This window comes from Mya arenaria, chromosome 5 (genome assembly GCF_026914265.1).
Source record: "Mya arenaria isolate MELC-2E11 chromosome 5, ASM2691426v1".
Lineage (NCBI taxonomy): Eukaryota > Metazoa > Mollusca > Bivalvia > Myida > Myidae > Mya > Mya arenaria.
Genome location: NC_069126.1, coordinates 57,689,029 through 57,710,318, shown reverse-complemented (window position 1 = coordinate 57,710,318; position 21,290 = coordinate 57,689,029). Strand labels below are relative to the sequence as shown.

Sequence of the window (21,290 nt, the reverse complement as noted above, 5' to 3'; positions counted from 1 at the left end):
CCATTGTATTCAGAGGCCAAAGGACATACGGTTTACTAATTCAGGTAATAAGTCTTTAACGTGCCTCATCTGTTTTTGAAAAACACTTGTATTCATATATTTTTATGTTTTATTGGAGAACCAAAGTTTGTGTCAAGGTGGTTACCAAAAACAACTTAATCGGTATTCCAATTAAATCTTTAAAGTCTTTCTTTTAAGCCTTACTGGTAGCTTGATTTCTCAGCTTTTCACCGGTTTCAATATCGAACGCGACATCGAGAGGCAATTTTGGTTAAACACCGAACATCAGTTCGACTCGTACTATTCCTTTGATTCATGGGGCTTGCAATGCTAAAAGCACACGATAATAGCCACGAACCTTTTCAAATCATGTTTCTGACCTGGTTTGAGCGTCCAAAAAATGCTAGAAGCGATATATTGACGGTCTGTCCGTAGCCAAACGATTGGTACAGGAAGTCCTGCTTGTCATCACATAAGTGGTACTCTTCAACACGCTTGGACACTATCGGACTCAAAGGTACATCCCTGATAAAAGTGCAGAACTGTAGTCATATCACAGTTCAAGACAAAGTTGCTGTACAAGTTGTTCGCAATTGTCTTTGCAGTTGAATTCTTTAGTAGATAAGCCAGTGTGAACCAAGATATTTGCGGGGTAAAATTGCGATTAGATCCAATGGGAAAGTAGATCTTATGGAGACTAGTAGTGCTCTCGCTTTTGTTTGAGTCTTTCTCCGCAATCATCTACCGCATCTATATATTTACTTCAATATCGGCAGTCATATACTCCTTTTTCGGAGTAACGTTCCTCTATCTCCCAAATGACCCAAGTTTATGTGTAGTCTCTGTAATACTTAATACATGTACGACACTTCAGATAGCTATAAGTGTTCACCACTATATTTCTACCAGAAGTTCATCCCTCTGTTTGTTCCTAAACTCTCCCAGTACATTCTGGGTATAATCTCCTTATCATAACAGTAACATCATCTGTACTTATGTTCATAGCCAACAATGTCGCAATAAACGGTGGTGAAAATTTACCAAGTTTCGCATTGACAGCATTATCTTCTACCTTCACTCTTCTTCCCTCTTCTCTTCAACATGAGGGTATCGACTCATATCGTCTACGTTCTCTAGTCCGCTCTTGTCCATTAACTTAAAATTGTATTGTCTATGAACAGCTGCTTATCACTGTTAGTTAGCATCGATCTTCGAGCAGGTAAGTTTACAAGTTAGGAAAGTGTTATCGGCAAGTACGTAGAATTTTTTGTTTTGTTCAGGTATACGAAACATTATTCAATTAAAGCAAAAACAGAATCGAAAAGTATGCTAGATAATTCCTTTCTCATTATCATGTTTCTGATAAAGTATTGTCAATAGTCTTTATTGAGGTTCGTAAAGCTGCTGTTAGAATGCTGTGCTATGGACATCCCTTATAGCATCGTAACGTCTATAGTTGACTTGCCCCAGTAAATTAACATTTTACTGACCGTTTCAAGGCGGTACCTAACAATCCTTGATAAACACACCTATTTGTTTTTTTTATAGAAAATTAAAGAAGTCTTTTTTTAAATGAGATATGGCAAAAACTAGGAAAGCAAATGTTAAAAAACACCTGGTAATTTGAAGTTCAACCATTTACGTTATTACTTATTCAGGATTGTTGGGATAAGAGTGAGGTTGTGCACACAAACTGGTTTAAACCCCCAGTGAATTTACATTTTACTGACCGTTCCAAGGCGGTACCTAACAATTCTTGATAAACATACCTATTTTTATATATAGTATGTATGCACTGTGCTGTTTGTGGAGTTTTATGCTGTTCTTCTATGTTTCTTGTCTGTGATTTTGTGTTCTATGTCTTTGGCGTCTGCCCAGTGCCACTAAACTGGGTTTATGTTTAAACTTTTTGCTACTGAGCTTGTTTCTGTACCTTTTTGCATAAATATTACTATTATTGTTCCGAACAAAAACACATAAAAAGCCCTTGGTGACATTTTTCTGTATTACCTGAAGCTGCTATATATGGTGTCAAGTCAAGTCTATTGTGTCAGGTGAATGCACCTATGGCGTTGTTTTAACGGTGTATTTTTATCAATTTGTACTTCTATCAGGACATCGTCAGTATGAAAATGTTCATACCATCAATCGAAAAAGTTACAACTAAAAATTGATTTATCTAAGGCTGAGTTTTACTGTGATGGTGTTTTAGTTTGAGCTTCTTACTGCTAAGGACTTGTTCTTCTTAATTTCAAAGTTTAATCCCAGGGCAATAATCAAGTACGTATCTGCCTATTGTATAAGTGCAGTGATGCAATGTTATTCGAACCCTTTCAATGTCCAGAAATTAAAAGGTTTCAATATCAATATTCTTGAATATACAGTATTTGTCAGAATGTCTGAAGTTTGTGTTTAACACATACAGATGGTACATACTATACTGAAACAAAACCCTAAACCATGTTGTTTAAGACCATATGATAAAGCAGTTAATGCCGTGGTAAATTACTGCCATAAATTTCGGACATGTTGAGTTTTCAGACATCATTTTGCGGTTCGACTTATCATGACTAACAGAAGATTATATGAAAAAGGAATTGTAGGCACCCTAAAAGCAGAAAGTGTGATTGGGCTAGGCAGTTTCATACTATTTTCTGCTTTTTGAGACATCAACAAGATAAGAAATGGGATGGTCGAATTTTATCAATTATCTCAGTAAACAGATTGTACTTGATAGATTGGAGTGAAGTAATTACATAAGGATTTGACTAAGATTCAAACTGTGGTTAACAATTATAAGAAAGGTTGTCTAGAGAATCTACCCAGTGATTTACAGTTGACCTTTGGTACTTTACTACTGACTCCTGAGGTATAAAATGTTGTGAAATCAACATTAGCCTTGGACGACTCAATTTACAAGTGGCATGTTAGAGAGGTATTAAATTCGGTATTGTAACCGTGTTATATCATTGAAATGGGAAAAGAAGAATTTTAACTGTTTTTCGCATCATTCTACATGGATCTAATGTAAAGCACTGTATAAAGGTAACTCCTCTAGTTGATCGTCTGTGTAGATAAATTTAGGCCTATAAACGAAAGTAATTAATCGGAACATACTTTAGAAAAATAATATTTTGTCAATGTTCCAGTTTTGTCATTCGGTTGATCGGTGTCGTCGAGATTAAAGCTTTATCGGCATTTGGAGGATTCTACTTTGTTTTCGTAAGAATTTAAAGTTTTATTTAGAATATTTCTATATTGTCTTTGCTTATCATATAATTTGATAGATGTTTCTGTACTTGATTTGTTTTCTTCTTTATTTTCAAAGATGCCTTAACAAGTAAAATATACTGCATGGGACTTTTTTATGCGTTAGTAAATGCATGTCGAATAGAATTCCGACATAATTACCTATTACAAAGTTGTTCAAAATGTGCACTAAAGCACTTGTAATTAAAAATTTTCACTAGACAATATTTTTGAAATTTTGAAATTAAAAAGAATGTAAGTGCATATTTAAGTGGAAAGAAATCAGAACTTGTTCAGAGCCGTAACGGTAATAACACACAGTGGCCGAAAATCTGTTGTTTATACAAAAACAACATTAGTTTTTTTTAGCATTTTGGCCTTCATACTTTTCCGATCACTTTGATTTTTTAATGGTGAAAATAATACGGTATGGAGTTTAGATTTAAAGATACCTGTGAACGAATGCCTTCAGCATACGTGATTTATTAAAAAAGGGTATTTTTTATATTTTTTATCATAGAGGATAATTCCTGATTGCTTACCTTAAGCTACAGTTCACAGAGTGAAAACCTAACGATGTCTTTCAATAAACTAAACGATTATTTCAGTTGTTCACGCGTTAAATAAGTAAATACATAATCAAGCAAATTGCTGATACAAGATACTTATATACTTTATCCATGCTGAGAGAGAAAATAAATATATTAATTCATATATTATTTACCTATCTTCATTAAAACAGTATTTAACAATGTTTATTGTGACGTTTAAATGCTTCTGAAATTAACTTACATAAATTAAGCTAACCTGTTTAGTTCTTGTCACGCATGTGATTACAATAATGTTTAAAACAATACAGATTTATTTGTTTGAGGTTGATTCGACAGAGCCAATTAACAATATATTAAACTTTCAAACAATCCTGATATACAAGATAACAGTCCTTTCATGAAGACAAAGACACTTTGTATAGGATTTTAAAACACATGCGTGAGTTAAGTTCTATTATTAAAGAACAAAGGATTGTAAAAAGCGGCTGGCTACTGTTTAACTTATATTGCCTACGTGAAATGAAAGAGCTGCAAATGTAGGTTTATTTTACATATTTTATAACTTAAATAGTCTTGCATCAAAAGTTGATGTAGATTCAGCTGTTTAACAATTGAATATAAATAAACAGTATTGTATAATATGACTTCAATAAAAACAAAATAGTTATGTTTTCATCATCTTTTATCCAAACAAAGAAATGCAATCGCGAAGTTATCTTTATATTCATTAATCAACACTTGGGAAAACGGAGTACCTGGAGAAGCCCACTTGTCCGGCTTTGTGACCACAAACCAAACTCACATGCGCCTAGGCCGGGTATCGAACCTGGGTCGCCAAGATGAGAAGAGAGTGCGCTTACCACTGCACTAACCGAATATCCTGTTAAATGGTTAGATAAAGAATTAAAGAGCACAATTTTTTTATTAAAAATGTTTTTTTTTTTCTAATGTTTGGATATATATGACAATAACAGTAATAAATTTAATTAAAATATTTGCAATACAGTTCAGACAAAAGAGAGAAGCACATATGTATTTGTTTTTACAACGATCATATATAAAGGATAAACTGATTTTAACGAGAGTCTACAATGATTCAATTATATTGTTTTACAACGTTTCACACCCGCTTAACTCGAACAAAGCGTACACGATTTGTTCATAAGTGATATCGTTTCGCGTAGTAATCGGCCAGTGATTAATTCAGGTTGTATTTTAAATGTCATAATAGATTGAATCGGTGTTATTGCTCAAGCTTTAAGAATTGGCCTTATTATGGTACATTAATAGAAGTTGTTCGATTTTTTTTTAAATAATTATATTAATAAATTGTGGTGTTTATTTATAATTTAAATTGATTGGTTCAGCTAATGGAAACCGAAAAACCGTGTATATCGTTACTCATATTCATATTAATCGGGTCAAGTTGGTAAGCAAATTGCAAATGTTCTGGGTGGGGTATGACCTCCGTAAACCATTACGAAATACCCGCAGTACATGTTTATTTTTAAATGCTATTTCCATATAACTACCTTTTGATGGACCCTCGCATGTAACGTTACATAACACACCTGTGGATTCATCGTTGTTTGCTGGCTAATAGGTGTGCAGAATATGAGCCTTTGTACACATCATTTGTCTTATACATAGTTTGTACACAAGAAAATGTTTAGCATGAAACATGTATAATTACACTATTTATGGCCGTCCATAACAGTGCCTTATCATACAGAGATAGGAGGAGTGAAACATCCTAGCTAGGTTACAACATCCCTTAATCCAATAACTTAAGAAAGCATTTGTATAGGATTTTGTATAGGATTTTAAAACACATGCGTGAGTTAAGTTCTATTATTAAAGAACAAAGGATTGTAAAAAGCGGCTGGCTACTGTTTAACTTATATTGCCTACGTGAAATGAAAGAGCTGCAAATGTAGGTTTATTTTACATATTTTATAACTTAAATAGTCTTGCATCAAAAGTTGATGTAGATTCAGCTGTTTAACAATTGAATATAAATAAACAGTATTGTATAATATGACTTCAATAAAAACAAAATAGTTATGTTTTCATCATCTTTTATCCAAACAAAGAAATGCAATCGCGAAGTTATCTTTATATTCATTAATCAACACTTGGGAAAACGGAGTACCTGGAGAAGCCCACTTGTCCGGCTTTGTGACCACAAACCAAACTCACATGCGCCTAGGCCGGGTATCGAACCTGGGTCGCCAAGATGAGAAGAGAGTGCGCTTACCACTGCACTAACCGAATATCCTGTTAAATGGTTAGATAAAGAATTAAAGAGCACAATTTTTTTATTAAAAATGTTTTTTTTTTCTAATGTTTGGATATATATGACAATAACAGTAATAAATTTAATTAAAATATTTGCAATACAGTTCAGACAAAAGAGAGAAGCACATATGTATTTGTTTTTACAACGATCATATATAAAGGATAAACTGATTTTAACGAGAGTCTACAATGATTCAATTATATTGTTTTACAACGTTTCACACCCGCTTAACTCGAACAAAGCGTACACGATTTGTTCATAAGTGATATCGTTTCGCGTAGTAATCGGCCAGTGATTAATTCAGGTTGTATTTTAAATGTCATAATAGATTGAATCGGTGTTATTGCTCAAGCTTTAAGAATTGGCCTTATTATGGTACATTAATAGAAGTTGTTCGATTTTTTTTAAAATAATTATATTAATAAATTGTGGTGTTTATTTATAATTTAAATTGATTGGTTCAGCTAATGGAAACCGAAAAACCGTGTATATCGTTACACATATTCATATTAATCGGGTCAAGTTGGTAAACAAATTGCAAATGTTCTGGGTGGGGTATGACCTCCGTAAACCATTACGAAATACCCGCAATACATGTATATTTTTAAATGCTATTTTCCATATAACTACCTTTTGATGGACCCTCGCATGTAACGTTACATAACACACCTGTGGATTCATCGTTGTTTGCTGGCTAATAGGTGTGCAGAATATGAGCCTTTGTACACATCAATTGTCTTATACACATAGTTTGTAAAAAAAAATGTTTTTAGCATGAAACATGTATAATTACACTATTTATGGCCGTCCATAACAGTGCCTTATCATACAGAGATAGGAGGAGTGAAACATCCTAGCTAGGTTACAACATCCCTTTATCCTTTAACTTAAGAAATGAAATTTATAAGCATATATGAATCACCTTATCCATATACTGTTTGGATAATTTTGAGTTTGAAAGTTATAAACAATATTTTAATATCATAAAGGTTAATTATGAAGATTTGCTTGGACATCATATACAATGTTTGTAATATTTATTAATTTTCATACTCCCTTTGAAAGGGAAATGTCGGCTGATATATTTCAGACTTAATTTATCCAAATAATGTCGCATTGGACTATTACATGTTCTATAAAAACAGTCAATGAAATACCTATCAGTTAAGAGAAACATAAAAATATAAAGGTAACATTATGCCTATAGTTCAAAAGGTTACTCTTTGTGAACTAAGTCATGGATTTGGAATTAAGGAATGCCAGAACATTTTGATGAGACTTCCATACATTTTTGATAATTATGGTTGGAACATAAGTAAAAGCACAAAGTACATTTCACTACGCTTTGCAAAGTGAAATGTACAGTGACTAAGTCAAATACAACTTTAAAAGCTTTGGTGGTGGTTCAATGTTTGTTTCAGAATAAATCAAAGGCTCGATTTTAGATAAAGTATGACATAAAAATAAAGGATTTACTACTGATAGAGACATTTCTGATATTGGTTTAAAAGTTTAAAGAAATGTCTCTCAGTGGTAAATCCTTTATTTTTATTTTTAAATTAAAACTGAACACTCAACCTTTTGCCTCAGCTAACAGTCAAATGCATGCATCAGATGCTTTATACAAATAAGATTGCCAAACATAGAGTTCATATCGTTGTCAACCTTTAACCAAAGTAGACATTTCTTTCTTGATTGTGACAACCATTACCAAAAATTACACATTGCCTCATTTGTATGGAGGCTATTCGTTGCCAAAAGTCCAGACGTGTAATTCCCACAATGTGCTTCTTAATCGTACTAAATATCTCTTACATTTGTCAATGTAGACGTGCTATTTGTTGTTTCTATTCGTCAGTTTTTCCGTATTGATTTGTCATTTGTCATTATAGTAGTCAAAATGTATATTTGTCAGATCTACCCTGTATAAACTCACTAAAACATAGATCGTAAAACTTGCCTTTAACAATATGATGAGGTAATTTAGAAATCCGAATCATGCATATTTAAAACTGCAATCCTAAAGTCGACACTCGCATTCGTAAAATGAACATTTGCAGTCCAACAAGTCCAGCTTTACAAAAGTGAATTGACAAGTTCAATATTACAAGGATAGACGATTTCGCCTATACCTTATATGGTAAATGTCACCGAAAGAAACGAAGGTGAATGGGCGGAGCTAACGAATCGGATTTTCTTTCGTTTATTTCCGTCGAATTAAGCAAGGGTGATAACATCTTTGCCTACTTCCTATAAATTCCCGGTTGTAAGTCCGAGTAATCTGTCTTTATTTCACAATAAAAACTAAAACAAACTTCATATTTTATTTTATTTTGACGATCAATGTTCCTAAATCACGAGTGCAAAACAATGGCTCCAGCTCTTTTAGACTGTGTAACGCCCGGGTAATTGCGTTTTAACACACCACGATAGTGGACCGAAAACACAAATTTTATGCAATAATCGTTATTAATAAAGAATTAAGCTTTCGGAATTTACCGATTTTTCTCATCAAAACAGGCATTATCATACAGCGTATTGGCTCAGCCTCCACGCTTTGGCTCCAGCTCCATGGCTTTGGCTCCACCTCAACCCAGAAAAGGAGTATAAACATGCTTATTCCGGTAATCAGGCGGTCATGAGCCCATGAAAAAATAGATATCGTGAGTCTTAGATTAGAAAAACAAACGCGCGATTTTTCCCCTCCAAAAGGGCTAGGACCGCTTCACCTAAATGTGAGAAAAAGCCCTGACTGTGGAGTGTGGATGGGGTATATAAGGTAGCAGCAAGAAATAATTGTTTATTAGCAATAAATTGACTTCATCATTAAAATACTATATTAATTACTTGTAAGCTTAGTGTATTTTATCCATACAGTTCCAGCTACAAGGTATAAAACCTCTTGGGCATCTTAGTGATTAATTTCAACTTAATGAAAATTTAGATTGTTTTCTTCGTAACTTTTAAATTATCTAATATTACTTGCAATCTTAAACATTGCAAGAAGGCAAGAAAGTGTCCTCTAATGGTAAAATTTAAAAAAGTGTTTATAGTAGTTTAAAGTTGCACTCTCACAGATTGACAGTTTTGACAATCTTTTTTTGTCCCAGACTCGGCTGGTTTTGGCAGCAATGCTTTTTATACAAATAATAAGATTACTCACAATAAAACAGATCTAAATTGTTTGGAAAACTGCCGACATTTTTTTTTCATTTTTCTTAAAACGTTACTGTAGTATCACTTTTAGCCATAAAACATCAATTTGCGAACGTAAAACTGAAAAACTGTATCTGATCTTTTGTCAGCAGTCTTATACCACTGGTATCCGGACATTTACGCAAAAATTGGCTAATTCAAGAACAAAAAAATAAAAATAGTTGTCAACACGGTCATTCTGTGAGAGTGCAGCTTTTAAAGAAAAATAAGACAATGGGACTTTTCATTATTGAAGTAATGGCGCCCAGGCCGGGAATCGAACCCGGGTCGCCTAGGTGAGAAGCGAGTGCGCTAACCACTGCGCTAACCGGACAACCATATTATAGATGATTCGTAATATCCATAATAAGGTTCACAATGTCCATGGTCCAAAGTATCCATAATTGGTTTAAATAGAGCCGAGTGATAGCGGAAAATTCCGAAAGATGTACGGAGGAGTTAAGACATGGTTAAGGCGGAGCTATCTATAAATTAAATTAAATTCATCTCGTAAACATGTTCAACTGCGAATGAAAAGTCACCACCATACAATGTACTTTGTAGAACTACGAACTGAAATCTGTCTTTTACATACCGCAATGTAAAACTCGGCATGTGACTTTTACAGAATGACGTTTGTCTACCATACAAAACTTTATAAACACGACTGAATCGTCTGTTGAATAGATGCAACGAGAATAAAACTCCAATCGGTACAATGAAAAATGGAAATGTGCAGTGTAAAATGTAAACATATAACCGATGAGTTGGCGGTTGTAAAATGTAAATTGGTAAATCATTAATGTTACAAACCTAAAATACACTCATACACGTCTGGACTTTTGGCAACGAATGGCCTTCATACATTTGGTGTTGTCAATCATTGATCAAAGTTAAACTTTGCCTCAGTTGGTGTTGACCGTTAATCAATGTAGATAATTATTTCGAGTAAAACGACATATTTGATGGCAATCCAGTTGAGTAACGGAACGTTTGATAACTGTTGTTATTTACAAACATTTATTTGCTAATGGTTGTTAACCAGTAGCCAATGTTAGACATTACCTTTCTTGGTGTTTCAACCATTACCAAAAGTTAGACATTGCGTCTTTTTGGCGTTTTCAACCATTACCAACAATTAAACATTGCGTCTATTGGAGGTTTTAACCATTTTCCAAAGTTAAACATTGCCTCTCGTGGGGTTGTCAACCATTAAACAAAGTTAAATATTGCCTCTCTTGTGGTTGTCGAATATAATCAATATTGCCTCTATTGGGTCTTTCAGCCAATCTTCAAAGTTTGACATTTCTAATTTTGGGGTTGTCAAAACAAAAGTTAGACATTACCTCTTATGATCATGACGACCAACACAGCTGATATTAATGTTCAAACTGAACATTGCCAATCCCGTTGTGAACTAAACAACGCTTTGACTTACGCTAGTGGTTATCCCAACCAGATGTGGAACACCATTCAGTCCCGTCGCTACATACATATTAAATACTCTGTACATTCGTCAAATCAAGTTGACACCATTCTTGGTACGAGCTTACCCGAAAGTGTATGCTTAAGAAATTAATACATTAGAAAAGCTTGTTCCTCAAACCATGTTAAATACTCATTCTAAACAAATACTTTATATCAACAGATATTGGTAATCTTATTCAATGGCATAACCATGTATGAAATTTATGACACTGCATTAAATGATATCGATTTTACTTATATGCAAGTATGATTTTTTAATATAATACATGTACGTTATATTTTCAACATTTCACTTGTAAATTCGTGTATGTCTTTTTTCACAGGCTAAGGCCAATGTTGCCGGATTAGTATGCATGATGGAAGATTTACATGTAAGTAGATCGATTACAACCTAAAAGCCACGTCAACCACGTTCGTATTAGTAATAAAACATTTGGGTTATTAAAGTAGCCGTCGCGTTCAACATATATGACTATTTTATATAATCAAACAGTATTCTATATATCACTTCAAATTACCTCACTTTGAACCCGCTTTAAACGGATGAGTTTGTGGCTTGTACAATTGAATATTTGAACGTTAATATAAATGTCCTTCGCGGAAATGCACAAAATAGCTCGTAGTTTGACAGTTTCTGTATATTTAGTTTTAACATATTTTTTTTTTTTGGTTATCTTTACATCATTATAGTCGGACTTTTACATTCAAAATCCAACGAAATTGAGTCATCTTCACTGGCAGACTTGAAGACTTGCAGAAAGATTTGAATTGCGGCTACTATAATTAATATATGGTTATGATCATTTTTTGAGCAAATAGTTTCCTGTTGATTATTGATGAAACTGAGAACAGACACTATATATAACCTTTGCCATAGCCGCATTCATAAGGATATGGTCTGGATTGACTTGTTTAGTTCAGTAGACTGGATGAAATGAATCTTAGCATTGTAAAATAAAAAAGTTAACTTCTGTGTCGGTGTCAATTGTATACAAACATATTAAATATGGCTTTATGTAAATAGAAAAGTTTTTATATTATCACGTACATACAGGCATATTTTGGCCCTTAACGTTGCTTTAAAATGATTGCATTTTGACCCTTAATATATTGGAAAAATGGTTGTATGCTTATGCTGATTATATACATGTTATTTTCAAATTATACCCTAAACAAATAATATATACTAAGTGACACCCCATTCCAGGTATTGCAAGAAGCCTTGAAAAAAATGGAAGATGATAAATTAGAGCTTAGTAAGCTGGTCGATACGAAAGACAAATATATTTTGAATCTACAAAAAGAGAGAGATCAAATTGTGCAGGCAGAAAATCATTAATATCAAAACTCTAGGTATCCCTTAGTTTAATTTATCTGTTTTTCAAATATATTCATCCTAGTCATTGCGATTTTCTTAATAAGGGCCTCAGGGTCGATATGTCGATTTCTATCAAACATTGTTAAATTAGGTTTATCCAAAAAGATATAAACGATTTTCACATATTTGAAGGGAAAATCACATGTTTCTGAAGCTTAAAGTTGATTCGCCCCCTTCTTATTTCAGATAACTTATATAATAGCATAATCATGATATTAAGTAACGTTTTTATAAATGGAAATTGAAGGGACAATCTCAGTAGCCGGACTATTTGTTAATTCGATTTGGTCATTAATTTAGATTTTCACATATTATTAGGAAAAGGGCACATGTTTAAGAAGAACGTTTACTGTAGCTTAAACATTAATTGAGTTTCTTATATCAGATATGTAATGTAATATCATAAAGATGTTGTTAGGTTATGGGTTTTTTTACAAATAGGATTTGCAGGGACAAACTCAGTAGCCAACATATTTGTTAATCAACCTCGAATGGTCACTCCTTAAGATGAACTAGCATTCAAACAAACATAGTGATTTTCTTCAACATTCTTCAGCATAGTACATTTTTGGAGTTGTTTTTTGCGGGTTACATACATTATAACATGTTGATAATCTTTTACATGTTGATAATCTTTTTTGTCCCAGACTCGGCTGGTTTTGGCAGCAATGCTTTTTATACAAATAATAAGATTACTCACAATAAAACAGATCTAAATTGTTTGGAAAACTGCCGACATTTTTTTTTCATTTTTCTTAAAACGTTACTGTAGTATCACTTTTAGCCATAAAACATCAATTTGCGAACGTAAAACTGAAAAACTGTATCTGATCTTTTGTTAGCAGTCTTATACCACTGGTATCCGGACATTTACGCAAAAATTGGCTAATTCAAGAACAAAAAAAATAAAAATAGTTGTCAACACGGTCATTCTGTGAGAGTGCAGCTTTTAAAGAAAAATAAGACAATGGGACTTTTCATTATTGAAGTATAATTTAATGCTAATGACTTACATCTTGTTGTGTTTGAGTCAAGTATCATTTTGCATACATCTCATTTCATGTCATATGTGCGTATTAATTAATATTATATAGACAAAAACATGTTGTTATATCATATATTATTTTATTCGACAGGAAGTAATTTATAATCCATCCTGTTTCCAAATCATAGTCCATAGTGTCATATTATAGATATCATATAATGTTTTCATATACTGATTATAAAATAACAATGAATAATGCAGCAAACAACTCAGTAGACAATATATTTGTTAAATCGAAATGGCATTCCTTAAAATGAATATCACTAAAACAAACAAGATGATTTTCTTTAGCGTAGTCCATATTGGAGTTTTCTATGCTGACTATAAAGGATTATAAATGACAGTGTTTTGTATATTTAAGTGACTTTCCACTCCCTTAAATAAATCAGTGTTTACATATATTTAACTTAATATACATTGAATTTGCTAAAGTGTAACTATTTTACATCTTTGATATTACACTTCCTTTGACTAATAACGGGGCTCCTATCTAGTCAGTCTTTTATAAGAACGGTCAACGCTCTATATTGTTCTATTATTTCCAGAAACTACAAGATGATATCAAACGAATGAAGAAAGAGAACTCCGACCTCAGTCAGCAGGTCTTGTCGAAAAAACTACAAATAATAAGTCTAACGGATGGAAAATATATCAAAGAAAAGGTAAGATATTGTAATTTTCAACATTCCATGTACTCCCTATTTTAGCTCATTTCTTAAACGAATTGTGAAAATCTTAAAGACGCGCTTGGTGTCAGCTTTGACTTCGTGCAGGTATTTTAAATTTATATTCAACTAAAAAACGTTGAAGGCTTGTTTTTGTCATCAGGACAAAGGGTACATGCATGGGTAGGCCCTATAAATGGCGTTTAACCGATTTACTGTTGTTGTTTTTTTGTTCTGATAAAGGCGAAAAAATGAATATCATGATTTTGTTTGTTAAATATTTTGTTTCATTTCATCAAACAAACATTGATGATGGATGATACAATCTGAACTACAAGGGAAAACTTTGTAAACAGAGTATTTATGAAATTGACCTCAAATGGTCATTGATTAAAATGAAAGAAATCAAAAGGAGAAGGTACTTTATCATTTTCAACATTCCTGGTATCTCTAGTTTAGTTTATCTGTGATTCGAATACATACATATATGCATTGTGACGTCTTTACTTTAGTCGTCAGGGACGATTTCGACTTCATTCAAACATTGTATTCTTTGGTTTATCCAAACATACGTTTAAGATTTACACATATTATTGGGGAAAAGAACACATGCAGATGAAGACCGTTTACTGTAGCTTACAATTGATTGAGTCTCGCCACCTTCTTAAATTATATAAGTAATATATTATCAGTATCATGGTTGTTCAGTAAAGTGTTTATAATGTTATCATATATTGATAATACAATTAAAATGGAAATCGCGGGGACAAACTTAGTAGCCTAAATATTTGTGAATATTTATGCAAAAAGCTACAGAAACAAGCCCAGTAGCAAATTTTTTTAAACATAAACCCGGTTAAGTGACACTGGGTAAACGATTTCGAATTGTCATTCCTTCGGATGAATTATCTATGAAACAAACAGGATAATTTTGTCACCATAGTCCATATTGGAGTTGTGTTTGCTGGTTGTATATATATTATAAATGACAGGGTTTTGTCTACAATAATGATATTCAACTCTCTTGAATAAAACATCGTTTACATTTTTGCATCCTTACATAAATTGTATTATGTAACTATTTTAAAACTATAATATTACATTACATTTTTCTAATGACCGTGCGCCTATCTAGTCATTCATTTCGAAGAACGGTCAACGCTGTGCATTATTATATTAATTCCAGAAAATACACGATAATATCAAACAAATGAAAGAAGAGAATTTCGACCTCAGTCAGCAGGTCAAATCGATTAAAGAAGAAATTACAAGTCTGAAGAACGAAAAACGTCAAATTGAGGAGGTAGGATATTGTAATTTACAACGTTCCAGGTGCTCCCTAGTTTAGTTCATTTCTTTAACGAATTGTAATAAACTTTAAGACACACCCGGTGTAGGCCTTAACTTGCAGATATTTTAAATGGAATACAATTATCTAAACGACCTGTACATGTTATCAGGGACTAAAAGCACATGTATATGCTCTTTGAATAGCATTGAAACGGTTGACCTTTCTTTTACTGATATAGGAGAACATATGTAATACCATGCTTATGTTTGTGGTTTCTTTAATTTTATCATAAACTTATAACGGATAATACATTCTAAACTGTAATTAAAAACCATATAAATAGAGTATTATGAACTCGACTGTGAATGGTCGTTGCTTAAAATGAGAGAAATCAAATAGAGAAGGCATGTTATTATCATTTCGAACATTCCAGGTATGCCTAGTTTAGTCATTCTGTTTGTGAAAGAAACAAAATCAGACTTTTTGATTACTTTGATTTGAACTTGGTGTCGTCGTAGAATTTTTCGAAGAATGCCAAATTTGCCTTTAGTTGAAAAGAATCATATATTATCGCCTGTTTTCATAACAAATAACCCTCATGTATTGATATGCATTTTCTCTGCCTTTTAAATGGCTTAGTTTTGCCCGCTTGTGGTCTTGAATTAGTCATGTAAAGTAATGTTTATGTTGTTAAGTAACGGTAATATCAACACTTATCATAAACTGATGAAGAAAAAATCACAATAGAAGAAGTATCAAATCGACTTCGAATGGTAATCCTTTTTGTAGAATAATCATTCAAATTGTCATTCTGATTCTTGTTTCACATATACTGGAGATATAGCCGATCCCTTTATTCGAGCATTCATGTAAATATTGTATAATTGAGAGCTTTCAACTACTTATATGTCAGCATTTGTCCTTAAATAAGAAATATATTCACATAAAATAAAACGAATATAAATTGTCTTTACTAAACCATGTATCTTTTTAAAAGTTTATAAGTACACTTTAATTGACTTATAATTGCGCTGTTATCTATAATCTTGTCTGTAATTTATGAGAAAGGTCAATATTGTATACGTATATTTTAAACTAGAAACATCAAGATGATATGAGACAAATCCAATCTGAGGCAGAACAAACAAAAAAGGTAAGAACTTATCTTTTCCAACGTTTCTGCTATTCGCTAGTGTAGTTAATCTGATTTTCGAAGAAATATATATCGTAATGATAACCTCCGTATCATTGTCGACATTGAGCAAACGACTAACTATAGCTTTTCCTTAAAAGCTCTGGTTATTTTTACATGGTATCAGAACAAATGGCCACCTTTCAGGGTATGCACTTTACTCTGGCTTCAAAGGGATTGACGTTTGTCTACTTCTGATTTACGAATAAAAGTGACAAAATGCAAAAATAGAATATAATGCAGAAGTCGTGCAAAAATCTGCTCCGTGGTTTTACTTGAAAATGTTAGGCTTATACAAAGCAACAACGGATATATTTATATGTGGATAAAGTGTTTTGTGTGGACTATTGGAACATATAACTTAAATACTAGAAATGTGGAATATAAGTGTTTTAATTAACATTTTTGGTGTTTTTCTTTGTTTAAAATTTAGTTTGAAAGTGTAAGTTTACGTGATAAGTGTTCACTATTTAATGGATTATAACACATTGGACGTCATGGACAATACCAGTACCCAATTATCGGATATTGCTCCAGGACAGTGTGATCAGTCGATTGTTCAGTCTGACCCCGAGACATTTATATCATTTAATGAGGGCCAGTGGTCAGACGATCATACATCACGTGTTTTAGACAACGGTACCGGTCATGCACGTGATCACAACAGTTGTCATGGTGATTCTGATGACCATGATGGATTGAATGACTTGGAAGACGCTGACTTCTGGGTTGTCGAAGAATACCGGGTGCTTGTGAAACTTTACCGGGAGTACCCAACCGATATGTGCGTCCAACGCATAGTATGAGAATACGCATCTTGTGAGAGTGACCTAGACCGAATCAGATGTCAGTATTTTGAACACTTAAAACAAACAAGTGAGGATTTTCCATTTAACCAGAATGCAGAGTTGAAACGCCGGATGACATCGCGCACAGGTGAACCAGTTGCTGTTCGGCTAGCCCAAGATATTTTTTACATTCTTGAAGTGACTGAGGGTGGGGACTAGTGTGTTGAAAATATGATTAGTGCTGGGAAAGTGCGTCGTGCATCCGTTGCCCAGCAGCGAAACAAGAATTGTTCGACTACAAACCAACAACAAGAGAAGTGCACATGTGCAAATGAGCTTTACTCAAAGACACTGTTTTGTCACTACAAGCTGGTTTACTTCTTTTAAAGCAAACTACATATGCTAATGACAAACTGAGATCGGAGCAAGTTATCTCTTTTAAATGTAGCACTGAGAAAATTAAGGTGGACTTGATTGAGTGTAGTAGCTCAATTCGATTGTTTACATCTTCGACACTTGATGCCATGAAACATCTTACGAGTTCCCTGGTTGGAAGGATAACAGAATTTGAGGATAGGGTGAGACATTTGGAGGTGTTCATAGACACCGAACATATAGTGACCGTGGCACCACTTTCAGATGGACGCGACGTCAACTTGCAGCAAAATGACATAGATTCTTACCACTGTTCAACGGTATGTAATGACCAGACTTGGGATACCAAAAATATTGTGATTGATTCAAACACAGATACCGGAAGCGACTTACATATGTTTTATGATGTAGGAGTTTCTGACAAACGTGGGTTTACAACTGACAGAAACCCTATTCCAGTTATCGTGACTAAACGTGAAAATGATGGATTTCAATTCGTTCATCGCAAGCGCACGGAGCGGTTCTGTATCCAAGGTCCCAGTGCGAGCGTGAATACGGAAGTGTTAAGTTCCGTTGTCGATAGCAAAGGACCTACAGTTAAGTCCTTACGAGTATTCCCATTACGGAGAAACCGCCATAGGGTATTGATTAAATTAACGTTGATTGCTGATGGCAGATCTTGTTCTAACAGAGGGATTCTGGCCTGATTACGTAACGTGCGAGCCTTGACGATCACGTGAAACACTACGCCACTCTGGACGCCAGATGACATCACATCGTAGTAGGGTCGATAGCCTGCCGACAACGCGGGGAAACAGAGTGCCAGTGAACACACCGGTACGAACGCACCGGGAGGTCCCTCCTAGGTTCCAGATTGCGGCTCGACGACAGGCGGAGGAGCGACTGGCGGTACGGAGACGGGCGACCGGACGGCAGGCGGATATGGTACAGAAATTTGACAGCGGGCAATTCGTCGAGGAGCTACCCGGGAACCGCTTTAGTATGCTGTCAGTGAATATAGATTAATTGGTGACAATGTATACAGAAATGTTATCATAATAGAATTGAAAAGAGCAGTTACACATTGTGCTTTTCTTCTCATGGCTGCGTTATGTTTAAACATGCTGAGGTGGAATATCACTGGTATAATGTCTAGTGCCGCCCATCTAAGTGATATCTTGACAGAAGGTGGTATTGACATCTGTGGAATATCAGAACATTGGCTAACGTCAAACAATTTACATTTCATGGATTCAATCTCATGTGACTATAAACACTATACAATATGTGAAAATACCCCCTTACACAAAAGACACTTTGGGAGAGGTTGAGTGTCTATTTTATGGCATAAACGTCTGGACAATTTCGTTGTACGTTAAATATTGGTGATGATAGAATTATAGGAATTCAGTTGCAAATTATGCCAGGAAAATATTTATTTATTTTTCAGGTATATCTCCCTGGTATAAATCACCCGATTGAATTTTATTATGGGTATTTAGATAAGATGTATTATTTGTAGAACATGTACTGTGATAAAGGTATGCCTATATTTATGGGTGACTTTAATGCCAAACTAAATGCACATATGTTTAGAACTAGAGACCGTAGGTTATATAATTTTGTTTCTGAATGTAATCTGTGTGCCGTGAATTTGCTTGATACATGTTTTGGGTCTATTGATACTTATGTATCTTATGACGACTGCGCTTCGTCAACCCTTGACTACATTTGTATACCAGTTGAATTTGTTGATTGCCTCATACATTGCGAAGTGGCTGATGATTGTTGTCTAAACATGTCAAGGCATAGACCTATTTTATGTTGTGTGAGTATTACGTGTGATGAGAGCCCCTATGATAATAATGCAGATATAACGAATCGTATTAATTGGAAAAAGGTGAATAACGATGTTAATATGTTGTATTTGTACAATAGTGCATTAAAAAATGGTATTGAAGTACTTAACAACTCATTATCAGATATAACGGACGTTGATCGTTTCTATGAATCGTTATGTTAATCGTTGCGTCAAAATGCATTTGATAGTTTGCCTGTCAAAAAGTTTCGAACATTCTTAAAACCGTACTGGTGTGAAGAACTTACAAAAATCCATGACCATATGAAATTAACACGTGATTTGTGGTGTCGAGCTGGACGGCCTCGGAACTTCCAGGATCCAATAGCGGCGCGTAATAAAACCGAGAAAGCATTGTTCAGACGAAGACATAGATTTCACGCTGAACAGTATTTAATACTCCTAAACAATAGACTAGAACATTCGGCGGAAACAGATTCCGTCTATTTCTGGAAAACGGTAAAAGCTAGGAAAGAACAATCAAAGATGAAAGTAGGAGATGGAATTATATTTAACGGTGTTGCATATCGAAACCGTGAGGATATTGTGAAACAATAGGGCGAGTATTTCATAACACTTTACATGCCGCCTGAATTAGCAGACTTCGAAACCGACTGGAAACAAATAGTTGAAGATACTGTTCATCAAGCAATAACAGATATTAATCTTGACCCTGACGTTAGTGTATCACCGGAAGTAGTTGCTGAATGTATAAAAACTTTACCAACTGGAAAAGCCTGTGGTCCCGATGGAATTAGTCATGAACAGGTATTATATGGTAAAGAGGTACTTGCACAACCCCTAGCTACTTTGTACACTGCGATGCTGAAATTTGGCTACATACCTGCGAAAATGAAAGAAGGGTAGATCATAACACTACATAAAGGTGGAAACAAGAGGAAAGACGATCCTAAGAATTATAGAGCAATCACCCTGCCATCTACAATTCTCAAAATCTATGAATCTGTTCTGCTTGACCGCTGTAAGAGAAATATTGTGGAAAAACTGAACAGACAACAAGGCGGATTCCAAGATCAGTTAGTATGCATCATGACCAGTTTTTCACTGAGAGAATGTCTGCATCACGCAAAGGAATTTTCATCTCCAGTATATCTCTGCTTTTTGGACGCTCGACAAGCCTTTGATTGGGTCTGGCACGGTGGGCTGTTTTATAAATTACTGAAAATGGACTTGGACTGCAATTCTCCCAACCCAACGATCGACTTGAATACTCTGTTAGCCATTCACGAGATGTACGAGGGTGCCAAAAGCCGTGTGAGGTATCGGGGGCTCTTCTCGGAGGAACTTCCGGTACTGCAGGGGACCCGCCAAGGTGGCAAGAGTTCCCCGATCTTGTATTTAATCTATATCAACGACTTGATTAATGAACTACAACAAAGTAATAACGAACTATGTTTGTATGACATTAATATGAGTGCGCCTACAGTTGCCGATGACATGGTACTTGTTTCCTTCTCGAAGACCGGCGTGGACAATATGTTACAAATTTGCTCTAATTACTCAAAACGTTGGCGATTTCTATATAACTCGAGTAAATGTGCTATTGTTGTGTTTAACAAATCAGGTGTGCTAGTACAATCTGTAAAACCGTCCTTTTCTCTAGGACACGACCTCGTCCCAACACAGAAGAAATACACCCATCTTGGTATTATTTGCAATGAGACTCTCTCTGTGCAGGAATGTGTTCAAGAAGCGTGTACAAAACTTGGTGGATCTTATCTAAATATATGCAGCAGTGGTATAAACCCTGATACTGTCAGTGCCAAAACCCTTAGGACATATTACCAGTCAGCGATCCTACCACGGGCCCTGTACGGGTGTGAACTATGGACTAATATATCAAAGAATGAAATTCAGAGACTAGAAGGTTTTGTGTAAAGCACATGCAAGGATTT

General features: G+C 34.4%; 1 protein-coding gene across 1 annotated transcript in view; it reads left to right on the top strand.

The window, feature by feature from the left end:
- The first annotated feature begins 3,180 nt into the window (after positions 1 to 3,180).
- The window catches only part of LOC128235256 (uncharacterized), a 45,458-nt gene continuing 27,348 nt past the window's right edge, over positions 3,181 to 21,290 (top strand). The window contains exons 1-5 of the mRNA XM_052950054.1: positions 3,181 to 3,222; positions 11,106 to 11,153; positions 13,751 to 13,867; positions 15,057 to 15,173; positions 16,261 to 16,314. Coding sequence (XP_052806014.1) covers positions 11,136 to 11,153; positions 13,751 to 13,867; positions 15,057 to 15,173; positions 16,261 to 16,314 — 306 coding nt within the window. The 5' untranslated portion in view covers positions 3,181 to 3,222; positions 11,106 to 11,135. The remainder of the gene's footprint in view (positions 3,223 to 11,105; positions 11,154 to 13,750; positions 13,868 to 15,056; positions 15,174 to 16,260; positions 16,315 to 21,290) is intronic.